Here is a 13744-nt window from a genome sequence, read left to right on the forward strand (position 1 = left end):
TTAAGTATCTTGTTTTTTTTTTTTTTTTTTTTTTAGTTTGTGGTCCCTTTTCTGTTGGTGTTTTATCTAATTCACCATCTTGCACAGCATTAAAGTCCCCCCCTACCACGATCATGCCCCCTGGCATTGTTGGCAATGATATTTGCAATTTCTTTGAAGAAGTTCTGATCAACCTCATTTGGGGCATATAAATTCACAATAGATATCTCCACATCGCCTATGCTGCCAACTACCATGACAAAGCTCCCCAGTTTGTTCTGGATAACTTTTTCTGAAGAAAAGGCTAATGTCTTGTTTATTAAAATTGCTACACCCCTTTTTTTTTTTTTTTTTTTTTTTTAAACCAAATGAAGCATAGTATACATGGTGTACCCATTCCCTTTGTAATTTCTTATGTCCAAACAGAGTGGTACATCCTGTCAGTCGAGGGATTTCCTATCTGTGCAGCTGAACACAGCAGCTCCTCTACGGACTGTTTCACCCGGATGGTACCGGTGTCTCTTCCGCAGGTTTCACTTCACTCAGCTTGCCGACAGATCTGCTGCTTCTTCCCACTTTAACCTGAATAACAAACTGGGGCTCGGTGGTCCGGTTGGATCCAAACAGAGAGCCGGGGATAGCTGAGAGGCTAGTGGAGGCTTTTTTCCGGTCATGCTGCAGCTAATGCACCGCTAGCCTTAGGAGCGTCGCCACTTCCCGTATCCGTTGTTTCAACTTTAAATCCCTCTAGCGTTTCATATAGTGTTATGGTTGTAATTTGTAGTCGCACACTGTGCGAGTAAATTATTTGTCCACTTCACACATTTTTAGGGGCAAATGCGAGTGAAATACTCACTGTAGAGCCTAATGACCATACACATTTCAATCAAACTTTGACCAGGTCATGTGGGTTAAAAGTGTTTACTTTTCTAAAAATAGATTAAAAATAGGAAATTAATTTGTTTTACACACAAACTCAAGACTTTTCAATTTACTAATTGAAAATCAAGTGAGCGGGCTCAAAACAGGTGTGAGCAACTCAGCCTTATATGACAAACATCATCTGATTCACATGAAATTTTCAAGGTGTGCTCTACAGTTGATATACAGCAACATGATGTTCGCTTAATGGGTGTTTTATAGCACCATATAGTGGACTCAGGAAATTATATTTAACTCCTTCATGCAATGTTAGATAACAGTGAAAAACTAAAATTACACGTCTTTGTCCAGCAAGTACTCGTAACAATGTACATTTAAACGTATGACACATAGAAGTGCAATCACACAGACTCCCAATTGGAGACAAGCTTTGTGATTCATCAGCTTCCAGAAAGTCCCAGAGAACGCCATTTTATTGACGTGATTGGTGCTACTGGTGGCTCGATTACTGTGATTGGGATCGTAATGGCCTGATGACATGTCATCATGCACGCTGCGGCTCAACGTGTGCGGAGGCGCAAGGGTCCGTTGAACGCTGCTTGCAGCTTTAATTGTATTTTGCCTTTAGTGGCTAACAAAACATAATGCTAAACATAAATGCTCCCCAAAATTGAGTGAAATTAAATCTCATGAGCACTGTAAAGAACAAATTGTCTAGCAAGAGAACTCCAAATGACCTTTTTACAACCCTGAATATAAAAGCAGTCAAAGATGAGTTGAAGAAGACATAAAACATTTTATTCACACTTCAAACACAGTATTCCACTCATATCACACTGCCATACAGAGAATTTTATCTGTTAGCATTCACACAGCAGGCTCCATGTTGATATCTCTAGTATAAACTTAATGTTAAAGAATGTATCCTCAAAAAATATTTTAGCAACAATAATGTATGTAGAAACTTAAACATTCCTTTACAGAAACCAATTTTAACCTCAACTTTTGAAATTTATGTTTCTTTACATGTAGAAAAATACTTTTCATAGAGACCACCTTTTCCCTGACCGTAGAACGGTGTAGTCTAAGTACTGTATTTGGTTTGTGACTTTGTCATGTTAACTTTGCACTCTAGCACTCTGAATTTGGATTTTCAGATTTGAGTACAAACATAGCTCTTTATATACAAAGTCTTCCAATTCTACTAACTTAATCATATTAAATATTTGGAAGCAAATTCTTTGTAATTAATGACTAGGTGAAGTCTAGCCCACAGGCAGCAATCTTCTTTTCTTGTTTGTTGTAGGGCTTTTTCATTCAGTCTAGTCTTCAGCAGTGAAACTGATAATGAGTTGGACAGAAGTCACCTGACTGGGTGGACAGTCAACATTTAACTTGCATATGTTTGGGGACAATATAAAAAAAAAATGCTTAGTCATATTGAGAATATAAGCAGTAAGGTTGTAAACACCCTGAAAACCAAACACCAGTATTTTGACCTTAAAGACTAACTATGTACTGAAGTTCTTTGAGAAATTTACGATGTAGCACAAAGTAGATATCTAGAAGAAACATCAGGCTTTGGAGGCACACAATCCTCATCAGTAGGATCAGTGCATTGTTGGTTTGACTCTGCACATTAGATTTGAGAGCAGACCTGACTGAAGTGGCTTTCTTGCAAAGGAGGATTTTTTTTTTTACCTGGTATGAATGCCCTCTAAGACAGCATATTCTACAGCAGGTACCTGTTTCAGACTAGCTGTTACAGCATGTGACCTGTTTCATGTCTCTACAGTATCAAGTCACTGCTACTACTGCTCTTCCCACTCTCTCCATCTGCTCCTCTGTCATGGTACCCCTCTGTCTAGCATCTAGCATCATTCCTTTGGTGAAGAGGGGGTGTTTCTGGGAAGCTCTGCCCTGGCCCCAGCACCTGTCTGACAGTCACATTCACCCTGGAGCTCTGGATGTACCTTGAGCACAGCACCCAGTCCTCTCCCGACACCGGCACTACCACAGTGCTGTTCAGCAGGGAAGAGTCCTGACTGCAGCCTTCTATCTCTAAAGCTGTTTGCCCCTGGGGTGCTGGGACGATGCATGGCACTGCATGGTAAAGGAGGCGGCTCTGTCCCGACATCACCATCATGTCCCCGCTGTGCATGTACATGGCAGTGGGGGGGTCCTGTCTATGGATGCCACCCAAGAGGAAGATGGCTGACTGCCCAAAACTATCAGAAAAGATAACACAAAGTGAGGGGGTGGTAATATCTAATTACTTTTAGCACCTTTGAGCACCTCTAACATCTCAATCACTCACAAAACTTTGCACATGTGTCAAAAGTGGCATAACTTGATATCTGACTCCCTGAGGGTGCCCCATAGAAAATTTCAAAGTCAAAGCACTTACCTTTAAATTTGACATATGTATGAAATTTGGTATGCAGATGTAACATCCAGACTTAAAAAAAAGCTTCTTGGAGCCATACCCTAAGTCCCACAGGAAGTCAGCCATTTTAAATTTACTTTGCATTTTTTTTCACGAAGTGAAGCCATTGACAGGTGTTGTATTTTAACAGACTCCTCCTAGAGATTTAACCCGAGCAACTTCAAATTTGGTAGGTTACATCTAAAGACCTTTGTGATGCTAAACTGCAAAGTTTTACAGTTTTCATGGAACATGTGCTGGACAATTTTACAGTGTCCAATCCACCCCCCATTTCTCAGGCTTGAACACATCTACATGTCAATACTGAGTCATAGTCATAGCGCCCCCTATTGACAACAGGAAGTCGGCCTTATGTAACAAATGTCATCTGACTTGCATGAAAATAACAGTGTGATCTACACTTTATACAGCAACATGAAGTGTAATTGGTGGGTGTTCTCTAGCGCCACATAGTGGACAGAAAGTGTCCAATATTCATGAAAATGTATATCCATGTCAGTTACCCTCTAGTAAATGCATTGCTGCATTAATATTTCACTTATGTAGTATTGTCTACGGGTAACAGGAAGTGATGCCGAAATGACAAATAGTTCAAATATATACACAATTTCCAATGTCACCTCCAGCACCACGTACTGTGCACAGGAATTATTTTACCCATTCACACAGTGTCTGATGATCCTGAAATTTAAGAGCCGTGTCAACAGAACTCCAGTAGCAATACCATGCCTGCTGCTCCCTCCGACACACACAAGGTGCAAGGCCCATTCATCACTGCTTGCAAATTAAATTTTTGTTTTTCATCTTAGGCTTTGGTCTACAAGTGTGAAGATAGTCAACATTTGCACATAGTTGTTTGATAAAATCACCCAGAAACAAATAGTTCTGTTTTTCTGTGCAATTGAGACTTTTTTTGTTTGTTTTTTTACCTAATGCCTTGGGCTACAAATGTGAAAACAGTAATCATTTGCACTAGCTTGTTTTTGTGGAAAATCGATGAAATGTGAAAATCTTTTTACTTTTTCTTTTGACTTCATCTCATAACTTTTTATTATGTCAAGTTATGTCATTGTAGCACAAATATTCAAATAGCCCATGTTATGTGCTGAAAAAAAATGACAAATTACTTGCTTGTAATTTTCATTACTGAATTACAAATACAAATATTTATATGTTAAGAGAGTCGAGGCACCAGTTATAGGAAAAAAATGGCTCACACCCCAGAGGGTTAAAAAGCAGCTGAAGACTCATCTATTCAAACTGGCCTTTGTCTTGCCTCATGCTATCTTGTGTTTGCAATTTTGTGTGCTTTTTTTTAAGGTCTTTTGTTGCTTATCTTTTGGGGCGGCTGTGGCTCAGGAGGTAGAGCGGGTCGTCCACTAAACGGAAGATCGGTGGTTCGATTCCCGGCTCCTCCAGTCCACATGCCGATGTGTCCTTGGACAAGATACTTAACCCCAAATTGCTCATGATGGCTGTGCCATCAGTGTATGAATGTGTGTGAATGGTTAGTTTCCTCTGATGGACAGGTTGGGACCTTGCATTCAGCGTATGAATGTGTGTGAATGGGTGAATGTGTAAAAGCGCTTTGAGTGGTCAGAAGACTAGAAAGGCGCTATACAGTCCATTTACCATTTACTTATGTTTTATTGTTTGTATTTTCTGAACTGTTTTTATGGTTGTGAAGCACTTTGTGTCCTTGCTCTGTGAAAAGTGCTACGCTAAATAAACTTTACTTAATTACTTTTTTTACCACATTAGAACAGCCTGAATTGCTGATACAATAGAAAACAAAACAACTGTAATGGCATTCTAAAAAACATAAAATTTCCTTCTCAGTGGTACTTTGTTTATTCTCCTCTCTCACCTGAATGACAGCAGCGGCTGACTGTGATCTAGTTCTGATTCATCCACATGTATCCCCAAAGAAGAATCAGATCTGTAGTAGTTCAGGATACCAGCCTCTGCATTGAACCCTGAGAAGCCGCAGGCAGTTGTTACTTGGTAGGACAGGGAGTGGAGATCAGCCGGAAAAGGAGAGTAATGGTTTGCAGAGTAAGTCTGTGAATGGAACAACAAAGAAAACATTTGGACCTTTTACACAAGAAAAGCTACGCAGAGATATGCTGTAAGGGGCTGCGAAATGTTAAATAACACGATTTTCTTTTAATATATTTTAATAAAATTGGAAGTCTTATTTTTGTTGGAAGTCCTCAAGTCCTCTAAACAAAAATAAGACTTCCAGGCCAAATCTTTTAAAAATAAAAGCACCATCTCCACACTAAAAAACTTAGTTGGCATGTATGACTAATTTAAAGGGCCTGTAGATGTTCTTTCTGAAATGACAGTACTTATTGCTACTTATTGCCATACTTATAGTATTTCTTTTAGCACTTAAAATTCTTTGCTTTTATTTTGAAAGTCAGGGGTGGAGATTGACAGTCCTTTTGTTTCTGGAACAAATCTACACTGTGTTTAGTGTAGTTACCCCGTTGATGTCAACCTATATACTGCAAGTCCGGACACTAAGTTTGTGATCATATTTCAACATCCACATTGTATGTTAGACGTTTGATGTAAATGAATATACTGATGAACTATATATTTATGATCAAAAATTGGTATTCATATTTACATTTAAAACTTTACATCAAATACATCCTCTCTACAGGATCCTCTAACACAGCAGGGTGTGTTTCTTACTTTGGTATCCCAGTTGTAATGATAGCCCAGGGTGACCCAGCGTAGCCTCTCCAGTAGAGTTTTAGGCTGTCTCTTTCCAGAGGGAGGAAGACTGGAGGTGATCAAACACAGAGCGCACTTACAGATGCAGGCTGCTGGCGCCAGGACCAGTACACTATCACTAAGCATGTAAACTGCATGTGGTCTGAAAGTTGATATAACCTCTTATATCTGTTAGCAGTGAAAATAGCAACTTCAGAAACGTGTAAATTACAGCTTCGAGTTTAAGAAGACCAGCCATTAATATCTGTCTGAGGGGATATTTACAAGGAAGTTGGACTTATTTTGTCTCTATACAGTCAAATTGTTTTTACATTTCCATATTTAACAAAAGGGCCACAAAGAGGTTTTATGCTGTAAAAAACGTTTTCTGTCTGTTGTTCTGTGTCTGTTGCTCCTCATGGTTTAAAAGTAAGACTAACTTAAATTAGAAACCAACCCAGAATTCAGTTCAGAATGTTTCATGGCAGCATGTTGCATAGCAGAAAAGTAGTTGATAAGAGCACAGGCAGCAGGTTGACTTCCTACAGTCTTATAATTAAACAGTGACAGTTGGATTCCCCAAGGCTATATAAACAGGAGTTCTATCAAGCTGTACTAAGAAAATGTTCAATTTCATGTGGAGCAACAATTTAAAAGAAAAGTTCGACATTTTGGGAAATATGCTTGTTTGCTGTCTTACTACATGAGAAAATGTGTCCAGTATAATCTGTGATGTGATAGCGACAGCACGAAGGCTGGAAGCAGAGGGAAACTGCTAGCCTAGCTCCACCAGAAGTGAAAAACAAATAGATGCTTGAGGAGCTAGGCAACCGGTTTAAGTAAGTGGGATTTGTTAGAATGAAGAAGTAAAGGTACTCTCACCTGAGGCTGTGTACACTCTTGCCCCAGATGTCCTGGGTGTCAGAGGGAGACATGTGCATGTCCAGGTTGCAGACATTGGGCTTCTGAGGGTAAGTCTTCAGACACTGTCTGACCCAGAATGACTGAGAACCCAACAGGAAAGGGTTGGATATAAAGATGAACCCTGAAGAAGCCATAAATGAAGTGGGGAAAGTGAAAAATCATATGCCATGTTTCAACCGCGGGAACTTTCCCCAGGTACTAAGAACCTTTTGAGGAACTCCGTTCCTTGACCTGCATTTCCACCAGGGGGACATCCTGTACAAAAGTACAGGAATGTTGAGTGGGTTTTGCAGGATGACCATCACTGATTGGTCAAACACTTGAGTGTCAACTTGTGTACTGCGTCATTCATTAAAAAAGCAAGTGCTCTAGGATCAATTTAGGTCCAGTTTAAGGACAAGGGGAGGATATTTCTCTTTGTTTAATACCATTAAAGACAACGTTAGACTTTGTTGTCAGCTTCCCAAGTCATTTAAAAAAGATGAGAAAAAAAAGAGTGCGAGCAAGCTGAGAGCACAAGCTCAAGCACAAGAAAGAACGAAAGAGAGAGAGAGAGCAGCTGTGGTCTGAATAAGATATATTTTCCTGCTCTGCATTTCTCCTTTTCATTCATTCATTCATTACATCCAACTCATGCAGCAGTAAGTACAAAGAACAACAGGACAAATCTGTGTTGTTTTTTCCTCCGCTACAGCACGGCTGCAATTTTTTTAATTCCTCATGGGTCTAATTTGCATGATCTACCTGGTTCCTCAGCTGTGGTGGAAACTCAAACTGGACTGCACAACAGGAACTTAAAGTTCCAAATTTAGTCCCTGAGATTAGTTCCTCTGGGTCCTAAGTACCTGGAACTTTTGGTCAAAACGGGGCTAAAAATGCATTCTAACTGGGGAGCTGTGGTAGCAAACATGACAATGTACGGCAGTATACTATAATGAAAGAAGATGCTCATCCAGAGTAAAACAATTAAAGGAAAATCTTATTGACTTTGTGTAGAAATATAATGAATGCAAAAGCTTCCATACAAATCAAGAGGGCTCATGGTTTGATGAAAATGATGTGAATCATATGCTATGGCCCTCACAGTCAGCAGATCTAAACCCAACTGAACACCTGGGAGAGTTTGGAGTGACATCAGTTTTTTTCTGAACTTTGATTTGGTGGGGTGAACTCTTGACATTTGAGTTTGATTTTTGGTAAAGAACTATCTGCCCCTCTGTCAGTTCTGTGTTTACCTTGGTAGCCCTGCAAGCCAAAGGCTCTCCAGTTTCTGACAGGCTGTAGTCCAACCCTGGCAGCCTCCACATCACTCACTGCAGCAGGGTCCAGTTTAGCTGGAATTATCTGTCAAACACACACACAAACACAGGGTTGTTAATTTTCAGTTTTACTACAGTGGCTGATGTAATATTCAGTCTAGCCATAGCTTTTTCTCCCAATCAATCCCTTTTATATAAAGTATAGGCCAGAAACCTGACTAGAAAAATAGAGACTGTAAAATCAAATGAAACCCAATACAACATTTCTGCCACAAATACAACCTGGAACTTTTAATATTGCTGTCTGTGTTAGGGATTTGTTCACTCCACTAGAGCTTTTTTGAGGTTCTACAGCAGTTTGTGGTGGTGTTGCATTACACTATACTGTCAGGTTTCTCCAATATTTTTCCAGGTTTTGACTAAACTTCTGTGGGATTCTCTAAGCACTGCTGTTTTTCTTTCTTAACTCTAAGAGTTAAGTGCTTCTGACTCTATATCCATTATGCTTCACATTGAAGGGCTGAAGGGCTAAGTACAAACATCCACCAAGCTATTATCATGGCTGCTATCACACTGCCGCTTAAATTAATAATCTACAGCCTATGGTCAGTCTGGCCAGTGTTGACAACTTTTTGTTTGTATGGCCAGACATAGCTGGATGTCAGAACATGTATGTGTGGATCTGGAACTACTTAAGATTAAACACAATAATAAGACCACAGATCTTGTTAATGAATACTATAGTTATAAGGGCTGCATGTACATGGGCTATTTGCAGATTTTTACTGATGGTCTGCAGTTATAATTCCTAGTTACCAGCTGGGAATTAGTAAAAGAACATATTATTTGAGTCTGAATACAATTGAACTGTTTATAATGGCATCAGAGTGGGCTGAGAATGTGAGATCAACGAAAACACTGATATGTAAGGACGATGTGTCAGCACTCACAAGCCTTGAGACAAATAATGCAAGAAATTATTAGGATCAACTTTATTGACTCTTGTTTGCCAATTGAAGATAGTTAATCAAGGGGAAAATGTCATTCAAGTGGGTGCCTCTGCATTCAGGCATCCTGTGAAACAAAAAAAGTAGTCAGAGGGGAAAAGCAAGGTGTGGAAAAGGTATATCAACAGCGGCAACAGTATTGGGATAACGCAGCAAAAAGACGACATTTACACCCAATCCAAAGTAAAGTAGGTATGGTAAGTAGTACAGGAACAAACAAGAAAGAACGTGAAGTGACAATATGCAGACTGAGCACAGCAACATTAACAGTACACTTTTTATTAAAGGAAAACAACCAATGGGGCATTGTGATCAGTATCATGACAGAGAGACAGTGTGTTTTTGAAGACCTTTCCGAATCTAGTTTATAACCTACTTTTAGGTTCATTTTGATACTTTCACTTGAGCATAATTTTGAATGCAAATGGTATGAGTACCGCTGCCTCCGCTAGTATAATGTAAAATTTCACATGGTCTTGGGTTTCGCAAGTACTTTTTTTTTTAAGCCCCTAGAGGGTCTTTTCAATTCTGAATGCGTGAGACGACAACAATCCGTCAGACTCAGGATCACGATTCTTGTGAACGGCGCCGTCGTTTGTCTTGGTTTGTCATTTCCCTCACCTTGTCGCTCGGCACACCTTTGGAGAAATCAATTACATCGCTGAAATCCGGCGGAGGGTTTCTGCGCTTGTACAATTTGAATATTTTTCTAAATGCATCTTCTCCGGTCTCCACCATGGAGGTTGCCATCTTGGCCATGACGTCACGTATCTAACCGTCTTCTTCTTCTTCTTCTTCTTCTTCTTCTTCTTCTCCTTCTTCTTCTTCTTCTTCTTCTTCTTCTTCTTCTTCTTCTTCTTCTTCTTCTTCTTCTTCGCGGTTTTTGGCCAATTGCAATACCAACTTACAGGTGCATAGTTTACATCTCCCTCGTACAGTTTGATGTTCTCTAGTTTGTTTTTTTTGTTTTCTTTTCTTAATGTTTCATTACTGGTTTTTCATATTTGAACATATTCAAAAGATTACAAAATGACTGTATCAGTGTAAGAATGTGAAAGATGTATATATGTCCATTTGTAACGTACGAAATGTTCAATAAAAATAAATAAATAAATAAATAATATAGCTGCATACTGCCACCTACCATACTGGAATATTTAGTAACTCACGGGATCCACTTTACAAGTGCCTACTCAAAAACAACAACAACAACAACAAAAAATTACTATATTCTGTTAAACAGTCTGATGTATGAATACGTGTTCAGCAGTTTCAGTTGTATTGCAATGTGCACATGCTTGTGACTTTCCTTTTCCCGATAGAAATAGTGTCTTATTTAAACCAGTGTGATAGAATCTCAGTCTAGAGAGCACTACCTCCTCTCTTCTATTTCTTCCCTTAACAATCTGTGTTCAAATTGTTTTCTGTATCCTATAGTATATTCTGCCCGTACTGTCCTCATTCCACTTTTTCTGCCGATGATCCAATCATTTCTTTGTAATTAGTGCTTTATCTTTTCCTTTTCCAAACAGAATGTCCATTATATCTCCTAGTTAGTGCTCTTTTTGCCATCCTATCCACAAATTTATTATCCTTAAATCCCATATGTGCAGGTACCCAACAAAACTCTACCACAAGTCCAATTCTCTGAATTCTAAATAAACGACAAAATTTCAAACAATAAATTTTCCCTAACTGATTTCAAGCCCTGTAAGCTCAGAAGAATGAATCTGAAATTGTGGGATGTAGACTCCTGTTCCTACATGATCTTTCTGGTCTTTTGAGTCATCAGTAAATGTCTGTAAGTAATTATAATGGGTATTCTGAAGAATAACCACACACACCTCTACGTTACATCAGATTGATTGGTATTCTGCTTTTTATTAACGACACATCGGGGTAGTCATCAAAGCCTCTTTTCCAACTTTCTTTTGAGCAAAAGTAGCATCTCATATTTTATTCTCGAGACACATTTAGTGCAAACGCTGTTTTGTAACAGTAAAAAAACGAAACTGTGTGACCATTTATGAGGTGAGATAGGCAGAAACTCAATTTCGCAAATCTATTCGAAAGGCACTATTAACATGTTACGAACTAAATATCTAAAATTCCCCATAACTCCCAAGGCAAAATAAATCCACTTTAAAATTTAAATGGAGTGTATCCATCCAGTGAATTGACAAAGATTTGGAATTGAAACAAACATCTGTGTATATTCTGATGACCCTGAAATTACTGATCATCTATTTTTCCCATGTGTGTATTTTGAAGTCTTATGGCTTAAAGTACATGACTGGCTTCACCCAAAGGTTTATCAACTTGAAAACTTTGTCATGGACAATAGTAAAGATGACCTTCTGGTTAATAAAACCCTTATTCTTGGTAAATTTTATATACACAAATCAAAGTCTATGAGAGTGAAATCAAGTTTTAATGTTTCAGGTTGGGGAACTGTGTTTCTTGGACAGTAATGAGCAGCACGGGGCCTCCACAGGGGACTGTACTGGCTCCATTCCTGTTCACATTGTATACCTCGGACTTCAAATACAAGTCTGAGTCCTGCCACATCCAGAAATACTCGGATGACACTGCTATTGTGGCGTGTATCAGGGATGGACAGGAATTTGAATACAGGGATCTAATAACAGCCTCCAATGACTGGAGTCGAAAAAACCATCTTCAACTGAACACTTCAAAAACAAAGGAAATGATCATGGATTTCCGCAGGTCTAAGCCCCCTCTGGAACCAGTGAAAATCTGTGGGGTGGACATTGAAGTGGTGCACACCTACAAATATCTAGGGGTCCTTGTGGATGACAAGCTGGACTGGCCCCCTAACACCGACGCCCTCTACAGGAAGGGGCAGAGCCGCCTGTTCTTTCTGCGGACACTGAGGTCCTCTGATGTGTATGTGGAAATGATGACCATGTTCTACCACACGGTGGTGGCCATTGCACTCTTTTTTGCTGCAGTGTGCTGGGGAGGCAGCCTTACAGACAAAAACACTAAGCGATTAGACAAGCTGGTCAAAAAAGTGGGCTCAGTGCTGGGCAGGAGATTGGACCCGCTAAGATCTGTGGTGGAGAGAGGCACACTGACCAAACTGAGAGCTATAATGGACAATAGCAGACACCCTCTCCACTGCCTCCTGGAGCAACAGAGGAGTAGCTGCAGCAGTCCGGTCCTCTCATTGTGCTGCAGAAAGGAGCGATTCAGGAGATCCTTCGTCCGCACAGCAATAAGACTGTTCAATTCCTCCTGAATTGACTGGATAGTTCTTTGTTTTTATATTTTTATATTTTGATGATCTCTTGACAATTTGAATTTCCCTTCGGGGATCAATAAAGTAATATCTATCTATCTATCTCTATCTATCTATTTCATAATGAGTTTCTTTCTTGTATAAAAGCCCATAAAGTCACGCTAAACAAAAATGCAATGAAACTTCTTAGTATAATGGAAGAATATGATTTACAAAAAAAGCCCTAGCCCCTTCTATGTTTATGTTTGGTTTAGTTTAGTTTTACGTATATTATTTTAGTCTTGGTCTGCTGTAATTCATCCTTTTTCTATCTCGTTCTATGCACCTGATCCTATCGGTCTAATGGAATGTTCTTAAAGCCATGTTGTTTGTACATGAAAATGGTTCAATAAAATTGTGTAAAAAAAAAAAAAAAAACCATCCATGATGCAACGGATGCAACCCATCACAACCGACGTCATTAAACGTTGACGGAAGAAAGTCGGTCACATGCTGTCGAAGGCTCCAGTTAAACATGGCCGCCTGGATGAAGATGCTCGGCGCTGGCAGACAGCTGCACAGAAATTCGACTCTTGTTGTAAAACTAAACTGGTCCGGAACGTACAGGACCGGCAGCAGCCGCTCCCCTCTGACCGACACATCAGGCCTTATCCGGCCCCAGTCCCCACGGCTCTACACCAGCACCGGGACGTCACAGCAAACAACAGCCCTGCCAGCTGGCTGCAGGTTGACCGCCGCATCGCGCCGGTGGATGCGAGTTGGGAGCGTCCTCCGCGGCCACACGGACCTCCTCACACCGACCTACCCCCCTTACATGATCCAAGACAGAGCGTTCGGGACCCGGGCCAGCGGTGCGGGTTTCTCCGGGGAGGACGGCGGGGATAGTTCAGGCTCCGGGGGAGGAGAGGAGTCCGGGGGAGATGGGGGAGTGTCGTACAACGGAGCTCAGATGACTGCTCTCACCCCCATGATGGTGCCAGAGGTGTTTCCCAATGTGCCACTGATCGCTGTGAGCAGGAACCCCGTGTTCCCCCGCTTCATCAAAATCATAGAGGTGAGGAGGATCTGCTGTCAAGGACACACGGGGATGATGCAATCACACAGCAACTCAAATTTTTACCCAAATTCTTGGATGCAAAAGCAGTTTTCTCTCACAAAGCCTGAGTCACATTCTGTCTGCCACCATCTTTACCTGTGTGCTGTCATGTGTGATGAGTTTCATTTAGGCCAAATAGCCATTTGTGAGCTCTGCCATCTCTTT

The 13744-nt window shown here is 40.4% G+C and overlaps 2 protein-coding genes across 2 annotated transcripts in view; one reads left to right on the forward strand and one right to left on the reverse strand.

Annotated features, from left to right (window-relative positions):
- Positions 1–1637: 1637 nt before the first annotated feature.
- alkbh1 (alkB homolog 1, histone H2A dioxygenase) lies at positions 1638–10006 on the reverse strand. The gene is made up of 6 exons (XM_044362189.1): positions 9843–10006; positions 8191–8299; positions 6914–7076; positions 6011–6101; positions 5175–5368; positions 1638–3089 (listed from the first exon to the last, which is right to left on the reverse strand). The coding sequence occupies exons 1-6, from the start codon at positions 9978–9980 to the stop codon at positions 2726–2728; spliced, it is 1059 nt and encodes a 352-aa protein (XP_044218124.1). The 5' UTR covers positions 9981–10006; the 3' UTR covers positions 1638–2725.
- Positions 10007–12951: 2945 nt separating this feature from the next.
- The window catches only part of lonp1 (lon peptidase 1, mitochondrial), a 27431-nt gene continuing 26638 nt past the window's right edge, over positions 12952–13744 (forward strand). Inside the window, exon 1 of the mRNA XM_044360957.1 lies at positions 12952–13537. Coding sequence (XP_044216892.1) covers positions 12998–13537 — 540 coding nt within the window. The 5' untranslated portion in view covers positions 12952–12997. The remainder of the gene's footprint in view (positions 13538–13744) is intronic.

Source organism: Thunnus albacares, chromosome 9, assembly GCF_914725855.1.
Source record: "Thunnus albacares chromosome 9, fThuAlb1.1, whole genome shotgun sequence".
Lineage (NCBI taxonomy): Eukaryota > Metazoa > Chordata > Actinopteri > Scombriformes > Scombridae > Thunnus > Thunnus albacares.